The 26,130-nt window shown below is 39.7% G+C and overlaps 1 protein-coding gene across 2 annotated transcripts in view; it reads left to right on the top strand.

The window, feature by feature from the left end:
* The first annotated feature begins 4,018 nt into the window (after positions 1-4,018).
* Positions 4,019-26,130, top strand: part of PPM1D (protein phosphatase, Mg2+/Mn2+ dependent 1D) — a 42,509-nt gene continuing 20,397 nt past the window's right edge. Inside the window, exons 1-2 of one of the 2 annotated variants that reach the window (XM_045070065.1) lie at positions 4,019-4,724; positions 22,068-22,293. In XM_045070065.1, coding sequence (XP_044926000.1) covers positions 4,253-4,724; positions 22,068-22,293 — 698 coding nt within the window. In that variant the 5' untranslated portion in view covers positions 4,019-4,252. Of the gene's footprint in view, positions 4,725-22,064; positions 22,294-26,130 lie in introns of both variants that reach the window. The other variant, XM_045070064.1, reaches the window with a different exon arrangement.

Genomic DNA, 26,130 nt, shown 5'->3' with positions numbered 1-26,130 from the left:
TTAGTCAAAAGGATTTGCTGATAGATTTAGAAGGATGGGAAACTGGTGGGAGGGTGGAATGGGGATGAGAATGGAGGAAAGAGAAGAACAAAAAAATTCCTAGGTTTTTTTTTTTTTTTATATTTTATTTATTTATTTGAGAAAGAGGGAGAAGGAGCAAGGGGAGGAGCAGAGGGAAAAGCAGCAGCAGACTCCCTGCTGAGCATAGAGCCTGCCACAGGCCTCAATCCAGGATGCTGAGATCATGATCTGAGCAAAGTCAGATGCTTAACCAACTTACCAGACCCCCGAACCCCTAGGTGTTTTTTTTTTTTTTTTAAGATTTCATTTATTTATTTGACAGAGAGAGATCACAAGTAGGTAGAGAGGCAGGCAGGCGGTGGGGGGGGGGCAGGCTCCCCGCTGAGCAGGGAACCTGACTCGGGCCTGGATCCCAGGACCCTGAGATCATGACCTGAGTGGAAGGCAGAGGCATAACCACTGAACCACCCTGGCACCCCTCAACTCCTAGTCTTTTTTGAGGGTTGAATGGCATAGTAGATAGTGATGCTTACTGATGTGTGTAAGATCACGGAAGGTGAGCCATGGTCCTGGATGGCATTACCAAGGGAGAGCATATGGGAAAAGAAAAGAGCTAAGGACCCAGCCCTGGTCTCTCCCAACAATTTAAGGTCTGGCTAGGGAGAAATCAGCAACTGAAATAAGAAGTGGTGGTTTGTCAATGGGGCAGGAAGAAAACCAGGATAGTGTGGTTTCTTTTAAGCCAAGAGAAGAAGTTTTTATTATTTATTTATTTTTAAAGATTTTATTTATTTATCAGAGAGAGAGAGGGGGAGAGAGCGAGCACAGGCAGACAGAATGGCAGGCAGAGGCAGAGGGAGAAGCAGGCTCCCTGCCGAGCAAGGAGCCCGATGTGGGACTTGATCCCAGGACGCTGGGATCATGTCCTGAGCTGAAGGCAGCTGCTTAACCAACTGAACCACCCAGGCATCCCCAAGAGAAGAAGTTTTTAAAAAGAAGTGATGATTTTCCTTGTTACGAAGTTTCAAAAAGGAAACTGGTTCTATTTGCTTTTTCATTTGGAGCAGAGTCAGTACAGAAAAGTCATCATTAGCTTTGGAAATAAAGTCTTGTTATGTTACAAAAACAGTGCCAAAAGAATGATGGGGATGGTTGCTTGTTTGGACTAGGTTTAGGAGAAATTATAAGGTAGGAATTATAAGTAGAATTTAGATAGCGACAACTCTTAGGAAAAAATCTTTCCATGAAGAGAAGCAGAGAAATGGGATAGTGTAAGCGGTTGGGTAGTTTTTGTTGTTGTTGTTGTTGTTAATTAAAACAGAAATCAGAACACGTCCGTGTGCAGATGCAAATGATCCTGTAAAAAAGGAAAACATTGATGAGGTAGGAGCAAGAAAAGATAAATGGTGAAGTAAAGTTCTGGAGGAGAGAAAAGAAAGGATCTGGAATACAAATGGAAGGTTTAATAGCAGCAAGGCCACTTCATGAAGAGGAAAATGAGGAACTGAGAGGCCACAGTATTGGATGGAAAATGTGGATAACATTTTAAAAAAAGTGGCTGAGATGTGACAAAAATAGTGGAAGAAAGGAAGACAATGAAACAGGAACAAACGAAGGAGTTCCTAGTGACCAGTAGATGATGACATCTTGGTGTAGAATCGGCTGGCAGTACCTTTAAAAGAGCCTGGGTTTTTGAAGAAGAAAGAAAAATGATTTGGAGGCAGCATGAAGAGCAGGTTTGAAGAGAAGAGTGAAGTAAAATAACCTCCTCCACTTGGAAAGTTGCAAGAGAGGTAGTTTTGCCAGGTGATAAACCAGTTTTCAGTTCAAACAGGAAGTTGATGGGAACATTTAGAGAAGAGGTGAATAAAGGGGAAATGGCTGTTAACAGATGTTGAAATCTTAAGTGTAGAGTGAAATGGTTAGAATGGTTAGTGAAAAGTAGACACTGAATCAGATTAATGAAAGTGGAGGGTAGCATGGAGATGCTAATCAGGCTAATCGTATATGACCTGGAGGCTACTGGATGTGATTGAGTGAAAAGGATTATAAAGCATGGAGGAATTATCTTTTTTGTAATCTCTAGGGTGGGAGGGAAGGTGGGCAAACTGTTAAAGATGAGTAATACAGAGCTACACAAACTGTTCTCTCTTGCAGGTCTCATGGTTTGGAGGCCACTGGATTAGAATTGCTAATTTTTCATTTAGGATTTTTGCATTTACAGATAAAGAGTCTATAGATTTCCTTCTACTCTTAAAAAAAAAGATTTTATTTGTTTATTTATATTTATCAGAGAAAGAGAGAGAGTGGGAGAGTACAAGCAGGCAGAGTGGCAGGCAGAGGCAGAGAGAGAAGCAGGCTCCCTGCCCAGCAAGGAGCCAGATGGGGGACTCGATTCCAGGACTCCGCATCATGACCTGAGCGGAAGGTGACTGAGCCACCGGGGCGTCCAGATTTCCTCCTACTCTTTTTTTTTTTTTTAAGATTTTATTTATGTCTTTGACAGACAGAGATCACAAGTAGGCAGAGAGGCAGGCGGGGGTCGGGGTGCGGGGAATAGGGTCCTTGCTGAGCAGAGAGCCTGATGCGCAGCTGGACCGCAGGACCCCGGGTTCATGACCTGAGCTCAAGGCAGAGGCTTCAACCCACTGAGCCACCCACGAGCCCCATCCTCCTACTCTTAATAATTGTTAGGTTTTGATAACTGGATTGTAATCATCTTTCAAAACAAGCTGGGACTTTATCCAAGCATTTTCACCTTGAAACTTGTGGTCTAGTGTATTTTGATACAGGGGCTTATCTCTTGACTACATTTATTTTCTACGTAACTGTCGTTTTATGTAATTCGTATTCTCTATATTTTGAGCTGATTTGGTTAGTCTTATTTTTATTGGTTCAAAGAGTTTTCCTATTTGTACTTCTCGTGGCTTTTTTTTTGTGTGTGTGTGCCAATTGTTGGATGAACATTTTCCTCACTCTCAAAAAACTGTACAGGAAAGGGCACACCGGAGTATTGATGATGAAGTGGCTAAAATCGGGAAAAAAATAACTTTTTAAAAAAGTGAACTTTAAACTGATTCTCTGCAATAAAATTTGCTGCTGAGGACATACTAACCTCCCTACTCTTGAGGCTTCATTTGTGGAAATCGCTGCAAAGGTTTCAGAGCTTACAATAGGGCGTACTGGGTGAAGAGGTGGGAACGTAACCAAATTGTTACAGCACAAGCGCGCTTGGCAGTTTCCGCAAGCTATTTTCAAGTGGTAACTTCAAGTGATACACCAAAGGAATAAAATACTTAACCCAGGGCTCGTTGGAAAAAGTACTAGGCTGAACAAAAGCTGAAAAGATCTGTTTAAAATTAGCTAAAATATAACCCTTCTTAAGTCTCTGACATACCTAGTTAGGTGAGACAGGACCGTTCAGCGGATGGTGGAAATTTTCCCCAGCTTCCTTAACAACACAAACTGGACAGCCTGCTTCAACTCCCGGCCGGATACATCCCCCCCAAATCCAGTAAGAGTGCCACACTTTTTTGCGGCGTGCCCACAAACGACCTTCCAAAGTGAGGTTTCCCGCCATTTCACTTCAAGGAATGGAAGGTTTACCTCCCCCCGCCGCCCAGCTTCTCTACAGTCCTGGGAGGTCCGAGCCTACGCGGCTATCCCCGCAAGGCGAGCTGTGAAATGCCAAGTGCTGTAGGCTGCATTAACGATCCCGGCGACTGAGCCCAAAAGGTGACAGCCCAGGATGCTCGGTAAGTACTCAACGTACGACGAAAACCCAGAGAGCGAAAACACCCAAAGCAGCAGAGAAAGCCAAGCCCGCCAAGGGCGGGCCCAGTGCCCGCGCAGGAGCCCGGTGCGCGGCAGTTGCTGGGAGGAGCGAGGGCTGGGGGTGGAGGGCGGGCTTGGTCCAACTCGACTCCTGATTGGTCCGGTCCAGAGAGCCGAGTGACGACAGCCGGGGAGAACGTCTGATTTGTGTGGTGGGCGCGGGCAGGCGGGGAAGCGCATTGCGCAGGCGCAGCTGCTCGGCTCCTCTCGTCCTAGAGCTCCGGCCCAGCTCTCGCGGACAAGTCCCGACATCGCGCGCCCCCCCTCCGGGACCGCCCCCTCCCTCCTCTCGGCGTCGTCGAAGATAAACAATAGTTGGCCGGCGGGCGCGGAGTGTGTCTCCCGCCGCCGGATTCGGCGGGCTGCGTGGGACCGGCGGGATCCCAGCCAGCCGGCCATGGCGGGGCTGTACTCGCTGGGAGTGAGCGTCTTCTCCGACCAGGGCGGGAGGAAGTACATGGAGGACGTTACTCAAATCGTGGTGGAGCCCGAGCCGACGGCTGAAGAAAAACCCTGGTCGCGGCGGTCACTCTCTCAGGCGTCGCCTCCGCAGCCGTCACCGCCAGCTCTTGCTGGCAGCGAAGTCTTGGGGAAAGGCCCAGTGGTGGCAACCCGAGAGGCTCGCGACCCTCCCCCGGACGCCGCGGCCTCTCCAGCTCCCGGTCGCTGCTGCCGCCGCCGTTCCTCAGTGGCATTTTTCGCCGTGTGCGACGGGCACGGCGGGCGGGAGGCGGCACAGTTTGCCCGGGAGCATTTGTGGGGTTTCATCAAGAAGCAGAAGGGATTTACGTCGTCCGAGCCGGCGAAGGTTTGCGCTGCCATCCGCAAAGGCTTCCTCGCTTGTCACCTCGCCATGTGGAAGAAACTGGGTAAGTTCGCTGCTTGTTTGCCGCCCGCCTCTTTTTCGGGCAGTTGAGGGCTCTTCTCAAGAGCGCCAGCACCTCGTGGCCCCCGGCTCCGAGCGCGCTACAAAGTGCACATTGGTGGGAGTGAAGTCTCTCCTCGGTCGGGTCGCGCTTTCCAGGGTGGAGGGCCGGCCAAAGTGGCCCCGGGAGAGATCGGATCGCTCTATTCCGCGGCCGCCCGGCGCCTTATTTCCACCCTCCCAGAAGCCAGGAAAGCGGTCATCTCCCGGCTTCACTTTTTTGGTAGCGAGGCTGCGAATAGTGTTTGAAACCTGGCGCCAGATTTTGGCCAAAAGACGTGAAATATTCAGAACACTTGGTACCTGAGCCCCCACGCAAAGGAAGCCGGAGACGGCAGCAATGAGACTGCTGCCTTAGAATCTGTCATAATTTTTGCTCTTGAAGGACTTGTCCCTGTCGGGTTGCCTCCTACCGGTGGTGTCAGTTCACCAAATTGACCCTAGGTGGCTGGCCGTTGAAGTATACTGTAGACTAATTAAGACGGTCAAATGTAATCATCCAGCGACTTAAATAAAGTCTTGGGAGGAATTCGGTTGTGTTGATCATAAAATGGGTTTAGGATCTTTATGGTTGTACTGCTTATGAAAAACAAAAGCGAAGAATGCGTTGTTAGGTCTGAAACTGGCCCCACGTTAGGGTGTGTGTTAAATTCTACTAGGGCTTTTTAAAGGTATACTTTTTTTTTTTTTTAAGTTGCCTTCGCGAATTGCTGTCAGATAGTTCTCACCAGTTACCAGTTAAAAGTTGTAACTGCCCGTCAAAGTTACAAGAGATAGGAAATTACTGATCAGCTAAAAGGAAATAGCTTACTTTCTAAAAATTCGGTGGAATTGTAGTTTCATCTAAACTTTAAATTAGTTTTCTAAAGTATCCAGTGTTTCTGTACCCGACATGTGTTATCATACAGACTTAGAGCTGCTTTTGCATTGCGCTGTATGAATGGCGGGGGTCTTTTTTAGAGAAAAGATCGTTAACTTCTGTCATTTAAAAAAATCCTCTTTAATGGTAGCATGATGTTGCTTTATTTATAGCAGAGGGATAGAGAAGAGTGTAAAGATTGGTCAAACAGAACATTTTTTTACAAAGGTGTTGTCATAGAGTTGTAGACTAGCTTCTTTTGAAGTCTGTTTTCTGTTTGTCTGGCTTTCTGCCAAAAATTGTTTGATTGACTCATAGAACAACCAGTCTTCCTGTCAGAGGCGTTTCCCATCCAATCCCAGAGGCCCCTATTATTTGTTTTGTTTTTGTGTAGGCAGAGCAGAACTGCAGTGTATTCCAGAAATATGTCATTTCATGGCTTGCAGGCCAACCAGGAGTGGACACCGAGATAACTATATAGAGGAAGATTAGACACAAAGAACTATAAAGAGTACTATGTTTATTTTGCAGTACACTTGGAGCAGCATGAATTTGTCATATATTTGAGCTAAAAGAATAAAGCATAAACCCTGTTACTTGGGCTTTTTTTTTTTTTTTAATAAGGCATGGACCATGCCTTCAAATGTGAATGTGTATGTTTTTTTGACATACACGTGCTTTTTGAGTCAAACTTTGACTCCTATGAGGCGTGGTTTAGAGCTTTGAATACCAAATACTCAAGTTTGCTTTGTTCCACAGCCAAGCCTTGTACTCCATCCTTGAAACTTGAATTTAAAAAAAGAAAATGCTGAGTATATGAAAGTCTTGACACAGGAGATGCAGGTTTTTAAGAAAAATTGTGCTTCAGTCCCAAATTCATGGGTGGCTCCTCAATTTCTATAAAATAAACAAACTGCAGGTTGTAATCTGCAGGCCAAGCTCTTTCCACTCCAACTTTAGACTCCGTATTCAATTTTATCTGTTACTCATATTTCCAACACAGTAGTCTACTTACCTTTTCCCCATGGCACACTGAAATACTCCATTTTCTTGAATTCTCCCCCAAAAAAGAAAACTGAAAAATAAACTCCTCAAATCTCTAAGTCAGTTTGTTTTCTTCTGTGAAGACTTGTTTCTTTTGGAATTAAGCATTCTTTGTTTATACTTTTGTAGTGCTCATTAGGTTATAGCAGTGCTTCCCAAACTTTTTGTTCTTAAAATGCTTTTTATTCTTAAATGATTGAGGATCCCAAAGATCTTTTGTTTATGTGGGATATATGTCATATTTACTCTGTGAGAAATTAAAACAGATAATTTATATTTATTAATCTATTAAAAATAAACTAAATATATGTTAATATATTTAAGTGAATATACTATTCATAATTCATTATCTCTTTAAATATTCATTATTAATATATGATTTAAATGAAAAGTCACTTTTTAAAAATTAATACTGAAATAAATATTCTCATAACTGCTTCTGCATTCTGTCTGTTGTGCTGTGTTGTGTGGTTGAAGTACATAAACAAGGCAGTCTCACGTGTATAGTAGGAAAAGGGAGGAATAGTTTAGTAGTGTTTTCAGATAATTCTGGATATTCTATACCAAAGTGATTGTTTCTTAAGGTTAATACAAATGGAATCTGAAACCTTATCAAAGGACTTTTTGTAGTTTTACATTGAAATCCTGTTGGTCTGTCTTGCACTTTTTAAAAAGACTTATTTATTTATTTATTTATCTGAGAGTGAGAGAGAGAGAGAGCAAAAGCTGGGGCAGGGGGCAAAGCGAGAAGCAGACTCCCCACTTAAGCCCCATGAGGGGCTGGATCCCAGCACCCTGGAATCATGACCTGAGTTGACCGCAGGTGCTTACTGACTGAACCACCCAGGTGCCCTTGTCTTGTACTTTTTTTTTTTTTTTTAAGATTTTATTTATTTATTTGACAGAAATCACAAGCAGATGGAGAGGCAGGCAGAGAGAGAGAGAGAGGGAAGTAGGCTCCCTGCTGAGCAGAGAGCCTGATGTGGGGCTCGATCCCAGGACGCTGGGACCATGACCCGAGCCAAAGGCAGCAGCTTAACCCACTGAGCCACCCAGGCGCCCCTGTACTTTGAATAAATCTTTTACCTGTGTGTAATTTATGACATGGTACATTAGTCGCTTGGAAAATAGTATTTCACTGAATTATGCAGATCTAAATACTGATGTACTTTTTTAATGTAATATGAAAAAACCACATTTGTAAATATTTCTGATCTCATCAGAAAAGTTTTAAGATTTGGAAGCTATCAAGTTCACTCTAGTGGATACACATTTTCCAAATGTAAGTTTTTAAAGCAGCAATTAGAAATTTATCACTGGTAACAAATACTCTCAGTTGTTTTTTCTTCCTTTTCTTTCTTTCTTTCTTTTTTTTTTTTTTTTTTTAAGATTTTATTTATTTATTTGACAGACACAGCAAGAGAAAGAATACAAGCAGGAACAGTGGGAGAGGGAGAAGCAGGCTCCCCGCTGAGCAGGGAGCCTGATGTGGGTCTCAATCCCAGAACCCTGGGATCCTGACCTGAGCCCAAGGCAGACACTTAAAGACTGAGCCACCCCAGGTGTCCTTCTTTTGTTTTCTCTCCCTTCCTTCCTTTCTTTCTTTCTTTTATTTTTTTTTCCGAGATTTTTGTTTGTTTGTTTTTTTGTGTTTAAGATTTTATTTATTTGATAGAGAGCACAAGCAGGGGGAACAGCAGGCAGAGGGAGAGGAAGAAGCAGGCTCTCCGCCGAGCAAGCTGCCCAACACAGGGCTCAGTCCCAGGATCCTGGGATCATAACCCGAGCTGAAGGCAGACACTTAAGGACTGAGCCACCCAGGCACCCCTGTCAGTTGTTTTTCTTGAAAGGGAGAGGCTCACTTTGTTTAGTTTGAAAAAAATGTATGTCAGATGCCCAAGTCTTACTAACATAGTTTATCAGTTTATCAGTCTTCCAAGTAAAAATGAAAACCATGAAAAATGGGGTTAGTTCATTCCATAATTCACAGTCAGAAGTATTCATGGGTGGAGCTTTAATAAAATTTTTTTCTGTTTTATTGTTTTAAATTTTATTGTGATATCAAGGACATTCTTAAGTAAAACTGGTTTGCCTTTTTTTTTTTTTAACTGCAAGTGGGTGGCTATGGAGAATACAGTGACTGCTAGTTCATTTTGGTGTCACTGCCTCGATTCCTAATAAAACCAGCAGTTTTACCACTGTTTTTGAATCATCAGTGCAAATGTCAACACAGTGGAAAGGGCAAATAAACTCAGAATTATTATGAAAATATTTTGGCTTTGTGAAATTCCTGTAAAGATCACACAGACCACTGTGAGATAACCAGTATGTTTTATCTGCCTCTCAGATAAATCTTAAGGTCTTTGGTAGGGGGATGTCTTATATACTTTATTATTAATCTGTAAGAGCTGATTCATTGCTCAAAGTAGCTGTTTAGTTGAATTTCTGTGGGTGAAATGATTAAATTGGCTTTGTTACTTTTATTTTTTTAATTTAAAAAATTTTCCCCTTTTAAAAGTTGTAAAATACACATAAGATTTACCATTTTAGCCAATTTTATGTGTACAGTTCAGTGGTATTAAGTACACTCACGGTATTGTGCACCCATCACCATTGTCCATTTTCAGAATTTGTTCATCATCCCACAGAAACTCTAATCATTAAATGGTAGATCCCCATTACCCTCTTCTCCACCCCCTGATAACTTGTTTTACTTTGTGTCACTATGAATTTGCCTATTCTAGGTACCTCATGTAAGTGGAATCATATAGTATTTTTCCTTTTGTCTTATTTTACTTAGCATACTGTCGTTAAGGTTCATCCAAATTATAGTATGTATCAGAATTTTTTCCTTTTTAATGGTGAATAATATTCTGTCCTATGTGTATACACATTTTGCTTATCCATTCATCTGTTGATGAACATTTGGGTTGTTTCCTTTTGGCTGGTGTGAATAATGCTATTTTGAATAAAGGTATGTAAATGTTTGGTTCTGTTTTCAGTTCTTTTGGGTAGAAACCCTAGAAGTGGAATTAAAGTCCCTTTTTAAAAAAATTTATTTTCTTATTTCTTGATCTCAAGTTACAGTATGTGCCTAATTTATGTATATTCACATGTATGGATTTACTGTTCTTATGTTTGCCTTCTAAGAAATAATGTTTTAAAGTTTGTGCTTTTTTTAGGTTTGTTCATTTGAAATAATGTTTGTTTCGCCTCTTTTGATAGTTCAAAGAAAGTAGTAAACAAATTGCAGTTTTAGTTCCTATGTGTCTGGAACTATGATTTACTTAGGTTATCAAGAGAGCCCCTGGAAAGATAATAGTACATTGTTGAAATAAATGTGATCTCTGATGTGATTGTGGGAAATTTACCACAGTACTTGTAGAGGAAGATGAAATACGGAATTTTTTTTTGAAGGACTGTTACTTCCTTCCCCTTCCTTCCCCTTTTTGATTTTCAGTATTATTAGACATGTATAAATATTTCAGAAATTGCTAGAGAGAGAGGGTGTGTGTGTGTGTGTGTGTGTGTGTGGCATGCATGCATTACTTTTGCTGGTGTAAAATTATTCCAAAATAATAAAATGTAGGTGATGAATATGTCTAAAAAGATTTTTTAAATTTCTTTTTCTTTTTTTTAATAATGTTTTTAAATTTTAGGGACGCCTGGGTGGCTCAGTGAGGTAAAGCCTCTGCCTTCTGCTTAGGTCATGATCCCAGGGTTCTGGGATCGAGCCCCACATTGGGCTCTCTGCTCAGCAGGGAGCCTGCTTCCTCCTCTCTCTGACTGCCTCTCTGCCTACTTGTAATCTGTCTGTCAAATAAATAAATAAAAATTTTAAAAAAATAATGTTTTAAATTTTAATTCTATTATAGCTAAAATAAAGTGGAAGTTTCGCTACCTTACTGTGACTGAGGTTCAGAAAGAGTATGACCAAGGGAGGTGTGCCTGGGTGGCTCAGTTGTTAAATGTCTGCCTTTGGCTTAGGTCAGGATCCCAGGGTCCTAGGATGGAGCCCTGCTTTGGGCTCCCTGTGAAGCAAGAAGCCTGCTTCTTCCTCTGCCACTCCCCTGCTTGTGTTCCCTCTCTCTCTGTCAAATAAATAAAGAAAATCTTAAAAAAAAAAAAAAGAATATGACCAAAGGAATTATGAAGGAGCTCATCTTAACCTAAATTGTTGGTTGTAGATTTGGCAGGTAGTTTTTGTTACCTCAAATTTAGAGAGACTGAAACAAAAAGAAAATGGGAGGGATAGAGGGAAAGACAAGGGAGAGTGAGATAGAGCTAAATTTGAAGAAGAGATCTCTTAAATCCAAGAATTTAAACCCATTTGGTATTTCTCAGTTTTTATTTTCAAGGACCTTCACCTTCTCACACATCACATGTTTAGAAGAGTTTGCCATATTTTTCAAGTACTAATTTTTTTCTATTTTTGTTAAATTATTTTTTACTTTTGATCAGTATTAGATGACCTGTTACCTCTGTTCATATATCAATAATTCATTCCTTTTTACTACTGAGTAGTAGTCCATTGTATAGCTATACCACAATTTGTTTATACATTCACCTGTTGATGGACATCTGGTTGTCTGCAGTTTTGGCTATTACAGATAAAGCTGACGTAAAGTTTTTTTTTTTGCAGTAGAAGGCCACTAATAAATGTAGAAGGAATGATAGACTTCTAGAAAATCATATTTTTTTTAAAAAGATTTAATTTATTATTTGACAGAGACACAGTGAGAGAGGGAACATAAGCAGGGGGAGTGGGAGAGGGAGAAGCAGGCTTCCTGCTGAGTAGGGAGCCTGATGTAGGGCTTGGTTCCAGGACCCTGGGATCATGACCTGAACCTAAGGCAGACGCTTAATGACTGAGCCACCCAGGCGCCCCAGAAAATCATATTTAGTAATAATGATTTCAGTCAACAAACATCAGTGAATGTTAAAAGTAGTGGGTAAAAATTAGAGGAACAGAATTATATGTTAGTTTCTTATTGGGTAGCTTAGAGCAACAGAAATTTATTCTCTCATGGTTTGGGAGGCCAGAATTCTGACATCAAGGGACATCAAGGTGGTAGCCTCTGTTTTGGAGGCTCTGAGGAAGAATCTGTTACATGCTGTCTCCTAGGTTCTGGTGGCTGCGCTCAATTTTGGCACTTCTTGGCTTGTAGATATATTACCTAGTCTCCACCGTCTTTATATCACCTCCTTTATGTCTTTTCCCTTCTCTTTTAAGGACACCTGTTTTAGGATTTAGGGCCCACTCTAATCCAGGATGATCTCTTCTTAAGATCTTTAACCTAATTACATCTGTGAAGACCCTTTTCCCAAGTAAGGTCACATTCACAGGTTCTGGGTGGGCCTAACTTTCATGGGGGTGGGGGAGCCATTCAACCCACTACAAGGAGTTTTATATTATCTCAGATTATTTTCCCACAAATACTTATTAATTACAAGGGGGAAAAGGTTATAGTGGAGAAACCTCGTAGATATCATCTTAATCAAGTGACCAAAGGTAGCGTCATTTTTAATGGATAAATTGAAACTGTGTACTGCTTGCAATAAAAAGACGTATTTAACACTTCTGTGATATTCCTGCCAAAATGCATAATCTGAATACAAACATGAGGAAACATGAAACAAATCCAAATGGAGAGACAGTCTTGAAATGGTCTAGTACTCTTAAAAAGCATCAAGGAAACAGAGGAATTGTTCCAGATTGAAAGACTAAAAGAGACATGATGAGTAAATTTAATGAAGTGGTTCTGAGTATTATCCTTTCATTATAAAGCATATTATTAGGATAATTGATAAAAATTTGATTAAGATCCTTGAATAGATGTAGATTTCTGATTTTGTTGGTTGATTGTGGACATGTAGAATGCCCTTGTTTGTAGGAATTAGATAATGCAATTGTATTTGGGAGTGTAGTCTATCTTGTTGGCCATTTAGTCTCTATCAGTTCAAGAAAAAGAAATTCTTTGGGGGCGCCTGGGTGGCTCAGTGGGTTAAGCCTCTGCCTTCAGCTCAGGTCATGATCTCAGGGTCCTGGGATCGAGCCCTGCATCGGGCTCTCTGTGTAGCAGGGAGGCTGCTTCCCCTATCTCTCTCTTTCCCTCTGCCCACTTGTGATCCCTCTCTGTCAAATAAATAAATAAAATCTTTAAAAAAAGAAAAAGAAAAAAGAAATTCTTTGAATTATTCATGCAAAAAAGAAAAGGCAAACCTTAAGTTGAGACATCTGAATATCTCCAGGAATTCAGATAACAGTTTCATCAGGGCCCTACTGCTACATGCATACCAGATAGCCAGGGTTATGTTTATTTGTTTCACTAAAGAGGATAAATCAGAAAGAGCAGCTGCATTTAGGGTCACCTTTTGAATATAATCCATTTCCATTGTCATTTTCCATGAGCAATCAGACTTTCTACCCCCTGCTTTTTTGTTTTAATGGTGACAGCTAATCTTTGTGGTTCTCTGAAAGATGAAGTAATGCTTTTAGTTTACTATTTTGGAGGAGAGTATCATTAGTGGGATGCTCCAAAATCTTACATTTGGCCTTTTCTACTATAATAGACTTACTCACCTATCAAATAAGAGCTATGTGGGGAAACTGTTCATTGCTGCAGTTATTTGGGGACTAAACTACCTGTGGGATAGGTTTGGGGTTCCACAGAGTTTGAGGTAGACTGGATTCATAGTCTTATTTAGTACTTGACCTCCGTGAGTCTTAGCTCCTGACCAGTGGACTGTGGTTTTGTTCTGCAGCTCCAGATTTATCTTAGAGCCATCCTTCAGTAGTTACTCAGTGATGTATTTCTCATTACTCTGCATAAGCTACACGTGAAAATGGCCACATACCATTTTGAAGAAGATTAACAGTACTCCTTTAACTAAATGTGGAAGATTTTTTTGGTTTTTGTTTTGTTTCTTGTTTTATTTTGGTCCTTTGAGTCAAGTAAGGCCTTGTGAGTGACCATTCTGGAGATCCATTTTTTCTTCTCCCTTGTTGTCAGATAGGTAAGGTAACCCTACCAGCTTTGCTTTGGATTGTTAACTGCTCCTGTCTGATCTGTCACCTCAGGATTCTCCCATCCCCACACAGATCAGAGAACCAATTTTAGTTTCAGCCTCTTTTATTAGTATTCCTTGCCTAGAGAGGAGTCAATAAAAAATGTTTAAAAGATTTTGATGTTTACATGATTACTTCCATAAGCATTTAAGTTGAAGAAGGTCATCTGAATCTTTCTTGGGAATGGATATGGATTCATATGCATGTAATAGAGTAATTATTTCCTCTCTTTCACTGTGTTTGTTTTCTGGAGCTGCTGTAACAAAATTCCAAAAATTGGTTGTCTTTAAACAAAAGAAATTTATTGTTTCAGTTTTGGAGGCCAAAAGTTCAAAATCTAGGTTGTTGGCAGGGCCATGCTCTCTCTGTACTCAACTCTGAAAGCTTTAAGGGAGACTCCTATCTTGTCTCTTCTAGCTTCTGATGTATACTGGCAATCCCTGGCATTCCCTGACTTGTAGATGTGTCATTACTCTAGTACTCTAATACTTCTAGTACTAGTACTTTGCATCTTCTCCCTATGTGTCTTTACAAAATCTTCCTTCTGTGTGTTTGTCTTTGTGTTAAAGTTTTCCCTTTTTATAAGAGCACTAGTCATATTGGGCCAGGGCCCACCCAAATGACCTTATTTTACTTGATTACCTCTGCAAAGTCCTTGTTTCCAAATAAGGTCACATTCTGAGGTACTGGGTATTAGGATTTCAAATATCTTTTTTAGAGGGACACAATTGAATCCATAATCCATCATCCCAAATCACATCAGTCAGTCATAACAAATTTGTTGTTTTTCAGAGTCACATGGCCTTTTAGGACAGGCCTGAGTCTAGGTTTGAATTAGATGACCCAGAAAAGTTTTATAACCACAGTTCTAAGCTAGTATGCTGACTACAGACTGTCTGCTTATTTGCCTACTATTTCTTTATTGATAAGGTTAGCCTTATCTTACCACTGTATAACATGGGCTCTGTTTGTTACCATCTGGACTGTTCCATAACTAATTGACATTTTTCTGAGGGATAGTGCCCTACAAGCTATTTGTGATACAAGTTGTATATTACAGTTCTTTGAAAGTAACACTAACTTGGTCTGCAAGGAAGGAAAAGAACATGGGAATTTATTGGAAGGACATTCAGTAGGTCACAGAATTAATTGGAAGACTAAACCACGTCGCAGAGCGGACAGAACCAGGGTACCTCTGGGGCTTTAGGTGATAGGAACTAGTGGACACTCATTGGAAGGTTTTAGTCTGTGGGATGGATCAGCTCCACAATTTTCTAGGATTATGCCTTTCTAAGATGCAGATATCTGAAAGAGTCTGACCTAGTTTAGGTCATTTGCCCTCTAGGCTAGAACAAGCAAGTTTTTCAGTTGCATTAGAGAAAGACTGCATGCAGTGGAGGCTGTGTACTCCAGAACAGAATTGGGATGCTAGTACTAGGAGGAGGGATCGGGGGCTGGACAGGTGCACACTATATTTAGTACTATTAATAAGGGCTCAAGTGAACGCCACATAGCTTTATACTTCATTTGGATTATTCCCTCAGGGAAAAAAAATAATCAAAGCTGAATCATTTGTTTAAAGGATGTAGATCTTTTGATGGTTGTGGGTACTTGTTTTCAAATTGCTTTCCTGAAAGCTTTTACATCTCCATACCACTTTGGCATTAGAATTCTGTAACAGCTCTTAGCATAGTGATTTAGGAGTATGTTACACTGCCTGGGTTTGAATCCCAGATTTTCCAGTTACTATCTATATGACCTTGGGTGAAGCTTCTTTGATCTGGAGCATCCTCATCTCTAAAATAGAGATGATGATAGTACTTCCCTCCTGAGAGTTACATAACTTGGTACGTATTATTTGGTACATGGTACATAAGTACCTCAAGTTTTAAATTTATCACAAAATACATACACATTCTGTACTTATTTATAGTAGTTTTATTTTATTTAGAAGTTTCATACTTTTTTTTTTTGAAAGATTTTATTTGACAGAGTGTGCACAAGTAGGCAAAGGGAGTGGGAAAAGCACACCCCCACCCCCACTGAGGAGCGAGCCTGATGCAGGACTTGATCCCAGGACCCCAACACCAGGATCATGACATGAGCCAAGGGGAGACGCTTAACCGACTGAGCTGTCCAGTCGCTCCTAGAAGTTTTGTACTTTTGTTAGAAAATTTATTTTTCTTTGTTTTAAATGGCTCATACATATTTTCTTACTAAAAATACTTTCTGTAAGTTAGAATTCATGTACTGTCTAATATCCTCCTCGGTTTTTTGTTGTTGTTTTTAAGATTATTTGACAGAGCGAGCACAAGCAGGGGGAATAGGAGAGGGGAAGCAGACTCACCACTGAGCAGGGAATCTGACAGGATTCCCTTGATCCCAGGATCCCAAGATCATGACCTGAGTGGAACGCAGAGGTTTAATTGACTGAGCCACTCAGGCACCCAATATGCTCCCGGTTTTAAGAGATTTATTTATAAGTCATTTTTTAAAAATTAAAAAACTAAAATGTAAAGTGGAAAATAAAAATTAAGATGTCTATTCCTTAATATATAAATTTATTGCAGTTTTAATCAGATCTTCAACAAGATTTGTTTTTTTAAAGATTTATTTGAGAGAGGGAACACAAGTGGGAGAGGCAGAGGGAGAGAGAATCTCAAGCAGATTGCACAGTGAGCACAGAGTCAGATGTAGGACTTGATCTCACTCAACGACCCTGAGATCACAACCCGACCTGAAACCAAGAGTCAGGCACTTAAACGACTGCACTGCCCAGGTGCCCCAGGGTTGGTTGGTTGGCTGGTTTGTTTTTTAATTTCCAAGTTGCTTCTAAAGTTTATTTGGAAAAATTATTGAGTATTGAGAAAGAAGAATAATTGGGGGATACTTAAACTCCAAATTATTGAAAAGAACCATAAATAGAATAGTAGGATGAATCTAGAAATAGATCTGAGGCAAAATGTAGCATATGATGAAAGGTGACTTTTCAAATGAAGAAAGCATGGATTTTTTTTTTTTTTCAGTATTTTAAGATAATTGCAGAATATCTCTTTGTACATGTTAGGGCTTTTGACCAAAAAATGTGATTTAAATATTAATATTGTATCTTCCAATATCTCCCCTCCCCTTTTTAAGCTCTTTTTCTTCTTTTCCATCTTGTAGGTGCTTTTTGCAAACAGTTGGTTAATTTTAGGTAAATTTTGTTTTTTGAATGTGCCTAAAACCCTTTCTTTCTGGGAGTTCACCTCCTTAATTTATTGTGATAATAGATATTTATCTTTTTGGGTTCTTAGCTGCAGAAAAAAAATTCTGTTTTAGCTTGCTTGAAAAGAAAAGATTTTAGCAAGATCTGTAATTAACCCACAAGATAACTGAAAGGGCTGAAGAAACATTCAGCATACTCTAGGCTAAGCTTTCTAGGAATAATATCTGTAACCATACTGGGAAATTAGATGGGCTAGGGAAGCTGTGTGCTGTGATCTATGCCTGTATAATTGATGCCTTCTTTCTGTTTCCTTTTTTTCTAACTTTAAACAAATTGTGAAATATAGCATACATATAGAAAAGGCCATAGAACATAAATGTACACTTCAATGAAGAGTTGTAAAATGAACACCATCTGGTTAAGAAAGAGAGCATTGCCTGTACTATGGAAGCTCCCATATGTCTTTTCTCATCTCATATTTTTAATCTCTCGGGGTAACCATCATCCTGACTTTTGTGGTGATAGTTCTGTAGGGGTTTACTTGTTTTTTTTTTTTTTTTTTTCCTTTTAAAAGGTTTTATTGATTGATAGCCTGTGGGGTGGGGCAGAGGGAGAGGGAGACAGAATGTTAAGAGAGAATCTTAAGCAACCCGGAGGTGGGACTGGATCTCAGGGCGCTGAGATCATGACCTGAGCCCATATGAGCCATGCAGCTCTGAACATTCTTATATTATGTGTGTACATGTACATTAATTCATGATCTATGTCTAGGGATAGTGAGTAATTGAAGTGTACACATATCTTCATTTTTGATAATGCCTAGATGTTTTCTGAAGTGGTTATGTCAGTTTATACTCCCAAGAGTAGTTGATAGAACATGTTCCACATTCTTAATCACAGTTTCTATTGTCAGACTTTAATTTATGCAGTCTGATAATTATATAGTGGTATCTCATTGTGGTTTTTAATTTGTATTTCCCTGTTGATTAAAGAAGCCGAACACCTTTGCGTGTTTGTTTTTTTTCTCTTTGGATTTCCTGTTTTGCAAAAGGCCTTTTCAAGCATTTTGTCCATTTTTCTGTTGCATAGTTTGTCTTGTTGATTTCTTTTTTAGGAGCATTTTTATATTCTGGATACCATCTTTGTGGTGTGTTATTATAAATTACATTCTGTGACTGTCTTTTCACTCTAGTAATAGTATCTTATGATGAACAGAAATTCTTTTTTTTTTTTCTTAAGATTTTATTTATTTATTTGACAGATCACAAGCAGGTAGAGAGGCAGGCAGAGAGAAAGATGGGGAAGCAGGCTCCCTGCTGAGCTTGATCCCAGGACGTGAGATCATGACCCCAGCTGAAGGCAGAAGCTTAACCCACTGAGCCACCCAGGTGCCCCTGATGAACAGAAATTCTTGAATTTTTTTTTTAAATTTTATTTATTTATTTGACAGAGAGAGAGAGAGAGAGAGATCACAAATAGGCAGAGACGCAGGCAGAGAGAGAGAGGAGGAAGCAGGCTCCCTGCTGAGTGGAGAGCCCGATGCAGGGCTCGATCCCAGGACCCTGAGACCATGACCTGAGCTGAAGGCAGAGGCTTTAACCCACTGAGCCACCCAGGTGCCCCTGATGAACAGAAATTCTTGAATTTAATGGTAGTGTAGCTTCTTAATCATTTTCTTTATATGATTAGTCCATCCTTTGTCTTTAGGAAGTCCCTTCCTATTCTGAGGTCATGAGTATACCTTCCTGTATTTTCTAAGCTATTTTAGCTTTGCTTTTCATATTGTCATTTAATGTATCTGGAATTTTTTTGTTTGTTTTGTTTTTTGCTTGACATCAGAAACCCAAAGTGTTTAGTTTATTATTTTGTTTTATTTTATGTAATCTTGTTGCAATTCCATGTACCAAAAGTCAATCTTTTTTTTTTTTTTAAGATTTTATTTATCTATTTGACAGACGGAGATCACAAGTAGGCAGAGAAGCAGGCAGGGAGAGAGAGGAGGAAGCAGGCTCCCTGCTGAGCAGAGAGCCCAATGCGGGGCTTGATCCCAGGACCCTGGGATCATGACCTGAGCTGAAGGTAGAGGCTTTAACCCACTGAGCCGCCCAGGCTTTAACCCACTGAGCCGCCCAAGATCAAGACCTTTTTTTTTTCATTTTGAGATTTTATTTATTTGAATGGGAGAGAAGGGGCAGAAGGAGAGGGAGAAGGTGACTCCCTGCTTAGTAGTGAGCCTAACCCTGAGGCTCAATCCCATAACTGCTTGAGCCACCCAGGCACCCCCGAAAGTCAGTCTTTTCTTTACTAATCATATATCAAGTGTTTAAAAATGCATGGGTCTGTTTCTGTGCTCACTGTTCTGTTCTTTTGGTCCACTAGTTTACGACTTTTCCATAAAGGTCTTGTTAGAGATTTGTTAGCACTATTCCCAGATACAGTATACCTTTTGCTGCTATTGTGAATGGTATCTTTTTTAAAAGTTACATTTTGTCGGGCGCCTGGGTGGCTCAGTGGGTTAAGCCGCTGCCTTCGGCTCAGGTCATGATCTCAGGGTCCTGGGATCGAGTCCCGCATCGGGCTCTCTGCTCAGCAGGGAGCCTGCTTCCTCCCCTCTCTCTCTCTCTGCCTGCCTCTCTGCCTACTTGTGATCTCTCTCTGTCAAATAAATAAATAAAATATTTAAAAAAAAAAAAAAAGTTACATTTTGTCATTTTTTGTGGTGGGCTTATGGAAATAGCATTGTTTGTTTTTAAAAATAACAATGTCTGTATTCAGTAACCTTACTGAACCTTATCAAAGCCAATAATCTATAAATGCTTTTGATTGTTCCGCAGATGTTTTCTTGGGGGCCATTTTCTCTTTGCATATTCTTGACGCCTCTTAGGCTATTTGCTTTTCTTAAATAATGATCGTAACAATAAAAATTAACATTTATTGAGCACTTACTATGTGTCTGGTTCTGTTGAAGGTCGTTTTACATGCGTAAATTTATGAATTTCTAGCTTCATTAATATTGGTAGCCATTCTTTTTCCCTCAGCAATTGTGAGGGTCATTATTTCATTATTGCAAGCAGCCCTCTGCTGTGGTGACAGGGCATTCTGTAGGGTGGATTCCCTCTGCAGGATGAGATGAGATGCGCTGTAGGATTCAAGAAATGTCTTTTCAGCTATGTAATGTTGTAAAGAAGTCTAGGGGTGCCTGGGTGGCTCAGTGGGTTGGCCTCTGCCTTTGGCTCAGGTCATGATCTCAGGGTCCTGGATCGAGCCCCAAATCAGGATCTCTACTCAGCAGGGAGTCAGCTTCCCCCCTCTCTTTTTGCCTGCCACTCTGCCTACTTGTCATCTCTGTCAAATGAATGAATAAAATCTTTTTTTTTTCTTTTTTTTTAAAAGAAAAGAAAAGAACTCTAATTAGTCTGACTATGCTAGAGTTGCCTTGTGGCTTTGAAAGTTGTGTGGTGCCCCATCCGGTTTTGTTTGTTTTTTTTAAGATTTTTATTTATTTATTTGCCAGAGAGAGAGATCACAAGTAGGTAGAGAGACAGGCAGAGAGAGAGAGGAGGAAGCAGGCTCCCTGCTGAGCAGAGAGCCCGATGCGGGACTCGATCCCAGGACCCTGAGATCAAGACCTGAGCCGAAGGCAGCGGCCTAACCCACTGAGCCACCCAGGCGCCCCCCCTCATCCAGTTTTTAAGGCCCTTTTTCTTATGTCTCATCTTGGTTGAGACCCTCTTGTCTCTATCAACAGATGCATCACTTCCCTTAAGAGAGGTTATTCTAGGGACACCTGGATGGCTCAGTTGGTTAAGCCGCTGCCTTTGGCTCAGGTCATGATTTCAGGGTCCTGGGATCAAGTCCAGCATCAGTCTCCTTGCTTGGCAGGGAGCCTGCTTCTCTCTCTGCCTCTGCTTGCCACTCTGCCTGCTGGTGTTCGTGCTTGCTCTCTCTCTCTCTCTGACAAATAAATAAATAAAATCTTAAAAGAGAGAGAGAGAGAGGTTATTATAGGAACTGGTCACTTAGGAACTAAAATATTTTACTTTTTACTGTGCAGAGAGTTTAGGCATTGACCTAGCTCCTGCAGTTTTAAATAAATCTGCCAAGCTTCTACTGTCCATTCCTATCTCAGCTTTTGCCACTGTCTCTGAATTAGAGCTTTTCAGGGACTGTTACGAGGGAAAACTGATGTATTGCCTTTACAATTGTGCTTTTCACTTATATTGGACTACAAGTTTTGTATTCTGATTTTTCCCTTAGTATAATTCCATTTCTTTAAGATTCCAGGGTTTCCTCAGATTTGTGTATGACTTTCCTCTGTGTTTCATGACTGCTGTGGACTTTTTCTAATGTTTATATTCTGTTCTTTCAGTGGGATTTTGGTGAGGAGCCTGTGTCAGTTGTTTGGATTCAGTTGGCTATCTTAAGCTGTAAATTGTAGTTTAATATTACAGAATATTTTAGAATTATTAAATGATGAATGTGATTAGTTAATATAAGATTTTGGAATTAAATATATCAGATCTCTGCCACTTAATATTTGAGTTATCTTAAACAATTTTAACTATTCAAACTATTGATTCCTCATCTGTAAAAGGAAAATAATGGGACTAATTTTACCAATCTTATAGGTTTAATGCAAGTATTATTTGAGATAATACATGTAAAGCTCTTAGCATGGAACCATAGATTTTGAATGTCTAAAATAGCTATTTCAAAAACAAATCAAGTACCTTTTCCTAAAAATCTTAATACATAGATGCTAAGCTACAGAAAGAAAACAACAAACAACTCTGAACACATACCTGCCACTAAATGTAGTTGGGACTAAGAGATGTGGAACTAGTAAATCTGTCCTGTAATATTTTTCTCCTAGGATTGGTTTGATGGTTGTAATAAAATTATATTATTTATAAAATTAATTCATTACTATATTGATGAAGAAATGAACACAAGTTCTTTTTTAATAGCTTTCAAAATGTTTTTAAAATTTATCCTGTGCTAACTCAAGTTTTAACATGCTAATTCAGCACACATTGCTATTTTTATTCTGATATCATATTAATGTTTATGTCTGGAAGAGTAAAATATTTTATTTTTATTACAGCAGAATGGCCAAAGACTATGACAGGTCTTCCCAGCACGTCAGGGACAACTGCCAGTGTGGTCATCATACGGGGCATGAAGATGTATGTAGCTCACGTGGGTGACTCAGGGGTGGTTCTTGGAATTCAGGATGACCCGAAGGATGATTTTGTCAGAGCTGTGGAGGTGACACAGGACCATAAGCCAGAACTTCCCAAGGAAAGAGAACGAATCGAAGGACTTGGTGGGAGGTAATCATTTTGCTGTTTGTCTTTCCTCTCTTGGTTCTATTTTGTTCTTTTCTGCTTTACTACTAGATTGACCTATTACTCCCTTTTAGTGAAGTTACTTTTTTCAGTATTACAGATTTTTAGTTTTCCTGATAAAGTACTGATCTGTATTCATATTTATGTCATTATTTTGAGCTGACTGTTTTATTTCTGATAATGGCTCCAGGGGGAAATAATATTTGAATGGGAGTCAAATAATACATACAAAGATTTATTGATCACCTTTTACATCAATACTGAAGCATGACTTTCAGGATCTGGACAGAGCAGTCTTTAGGATTGCAGAATAGAACAATTTGAATCTGACTTTGCCCCAGATTTTTTTTTTAAAGATTTTATTTATTTATTTGACAGAGATCACAAGTAGGCAGAGAGGCAGGTAGAGAGAGAGGGGGGAAGTAGGCTCTCTGCTGAACAGAGAGCCTGATGTGGGACTCCATCCAAGGACCCTGAGGTCATGACCTGAGCCAAAGGCAAAGGCTTAACCCACTGAGCCATCAGATACCCCTAATGCTTATAGATTTTTAAAAACCATGGTGTTATGAAAATTTTCAAACACAGGTGAGGGTAGAAAGAGTAGTAGAATGAACTCCCACATCTATGGGGAATTTTTTATAATATGGGTTAATGCTTATTGGTCACAAAATAAACAGGATATAAAATTATATTTGTAGTGTGATTTCAACTATCCAGAAAAATAGGAGTAGTACAGAAATACACCGAATTTTAAAATCTTCTGTATGGGGGCACCTGGGTGGCTCAGTGGGTTAAAACCTCTGCCTTCAGCGTGGGTCCTGATTCCAGGGTCCTGGGATTGAGCCCTGCATCAGGCTCCCTGCTTGCAGGAAGCCTGCCTTCCCCCTCTCTCTGCCTGCCTCTCTGCCTGCTTGTGATCTCTGTCTGTCAAATAAATAAATAAAATCTTTAAAAAATAAAATAAAATCTTCTGTATGATGATATGTACATACACATTTTATTTTTAATGGTAGCATTCATTTGTTTAAAATTTAGGTAACATAAAATGATTATACTTTAGAAGGTCTCTCCACTGCTACTGTCCCACAGGCCACCCAGTTCCCCTCCCCCTCAAGAACCCAGTATTATTGTGTATCCTTTGATAGAGATTCATACATAATCAGATATGAAGCTGTACCATATATGGATGTACCATCATTTATTTAACTGTTCTCCTGTTGAAGTGTATTTCTATTTTTTTTGTTATTACAAACACTACTGTAAAATGAAAAATCCTGTACGTGTGTCTTTTTGTACATATATATTTGTGGGATCATTTCCTAGAAGGAATTGCTGGGCCAAAGAGGAGTATGTTTTGAATATTGATAACCATTAGTCTCCATGGAGGTTGTACCAGTTTATATTAACGTCAGCATTGTATGTGGATGCCCTTGACAATCAATATACTTCTAGAACTTTTTGATCATATTGATGTTTAGGTTAAAAAGGAGGGGACACTTGGTGATATTTTAATTTTAATTTGTCTTACAAGAAAAGTTAAATATCTTTTTGTTTAGCAGCTATGTATATTTCCTTTTCTTTGTATTTCTGTTTATACTCTTGTTCATTTTAGGGGGAAAATTTTTAGCCTTTTTTGTATTAATGTGTAAGAGCTGCTTATACAATTAGAGAAATTAGTCTAATGTATGTGATGTGCTTCAGTTGTTGTTTTCACAATCTGACTTTCACTTATGGCCCTGAAATTTCTTTTCACATGGAAGTTCGTTTTAATGTTGTTTAGTCTCTTTTGTTATGACTTTTGTTTTTTTATGCTGTACATACAGTTCTCTCATTCTGAGGTTATTAAAAAGTCTTCTATATTCTAGTACAGTAGTTACAAATATTTTTACTAATACAGTAGTTTTGAATATATTACGAATATTTATGAATCTATTACAGTAGTTACAAATATTTCCTACTTACAGGCAGAACGCTTTTTATTCTTAAAAATTGAGGACCTCAAGAAGCTTTTTGTTTATATGGGTTATATATAATGATTTTTAGAAACTAAATGTAGAGACCTTTCCAAATATTTGTTCATTGAAAAATAACTTTTTTTAAAGATTTATTTATCTGAGGGAGAAAGTGAGAGTGTGCATGTATGAGTAGGGGAGACGCAGAGGGAAAGGGAGACAAACAGACTCCCTGCTGAGTGGAAAGCCTGGTGGTGGGCTGGATCCCAGGACCTTAAGATTATGACCCGAGCTGAAATCAAGAGTCAGATGCTCAACCTACTAGACACCCATACACTCTGAAAAATAAAAATATCAAACTCACTGTGTTGGGCACCTGGGTGGCTCAGTCAGTTAAGTATCTGTCTTTGACTCAGGTCATGATCTTAGGGTCCTGAGGTCGAGTTCCGACTGCTTCTCTCTCTCCCTCTCTCTCTCTCTCTCTCTCGGTCTCTCATGAATAAATAAAAATCTTCAAAAAAAAAAAAAAAGAGTAAACCCATTGTGTTAACATAAAGAACATTTTTTTAATGAAAAAATAGCTGTTTCCCAAAACAGATATTTAGGGAGAGACTTGGAATTGTTTTACACAAAGTCTGCTTAATGTCTGGCTTAATAGGTGACATCTAGATTCTCATAGCTGCTTCTGCCTTCAATCTTTTATGTTTTTTGGTTGCAGTATCAGAAGTAAAACTGGTCTTTCATAGGTATATAATTGCAAAAGGGGGATTATTTTAATAGATTTTCTATTTATGGAGATAGTCTTCTTTGATATTATTCTAAAACTCATAAAGAAGTAGTTTCTTAAGAGTTAATAATAGTGTGGTATCTGAAATTATTATTTTTTTTAAAGATTATTTATTTATGTATTTATTTGTCAGACAGAGATCACAAGTAGGCAGAGAGGCAGGCGGGGGGCAGGGAGAAGCTCAATCCCAGGACCCTGGGATCATGACCCGAGCCTAAGGAGAGGCTTTATCCACTGAGCCACCAGGTGCCCCTGAAATTATTTTTTTTTAAAGATTTTAGTTATTTATGTAAGAGAGAGAATGAGAGAGAGAGAGCACGAGAGGGGAGAAGGTCAGAGGGAGACACAGAGTCCCTACTAAGCAGGGAGCTGGATGCGGTACTTGATCCTGGGACTCCAGGATCATGACCTGAGCCAAAGGCAGTTGCTTAACCAACTGAGCCGCTCAGGTGCCCTGGTAACTGAAATTACATCAGTGACCATTTTATATGCTTACGTTCCAGATCCATAGGTGTATCAGTTAAGAGCCATTTTGGTTAAATGACTTTTTTTTATTAACAGACTTTATTTTTTGGAGCAGTTTTAGTTCACTGCAAAAGTAAATGGAAAGTACAGAGTGTTCCTATATATTCCCTGCCTCCTATTAAATGCACAGCTCCCACTATCAATATCCTCTAGCAGAGTGATACATTTATTACAATTGATGACCCTACATTGACGTACCATTATCACCTAAAGCCTGTAGTTTACATTAGGGATGTTTTAGGGTTTTGACAGGTATCTACCATTATAGTTTCACTCTCCTAAAAATTCTGTGTGCTCTGCCTGTTGATCCCTTCCTCTTCCCTTACTCATGGGAACCGCCTGTCTCTGTATATCTCCGTAGTTTTGCTTTTTCCAGAAGATCATATAGTTGGAAACATGTAGTATATAGTCCCTATGTGTGGTTTTGTAACATAGGCATTGGTCATTTGTGAAATACTTCTGAGTTAACACAGATCCAAATATTGACATATTTTATTATATAATATCATATTAAATCTTATAGCCTCTCAGAAACCCCACTGTATACACATGGTCTTA

The sequence above is a fragment of the Mustela putorius genome, unplaced genomic scaffold, assembly GCF_011764305.1.
Source record: "Mustela putorius furo isolate JIRA1106 unplaced genomic scaffold, ASM1176430v1.1 tig00003962_pilon_pilon_pilon, whole genome shotgun sequence".
Taxonomy (NCBI): Eukaryota; Metazoa; Chordata; class Mammalia; order Carnivora; family Mustelidae; genus Mustela; species Mustela putorius.
The sequence above is the reverse complement of the archived record's forward strand: the minus strand, read 5'-3'. Positions and strand labels throughout refer to the sequence as shown.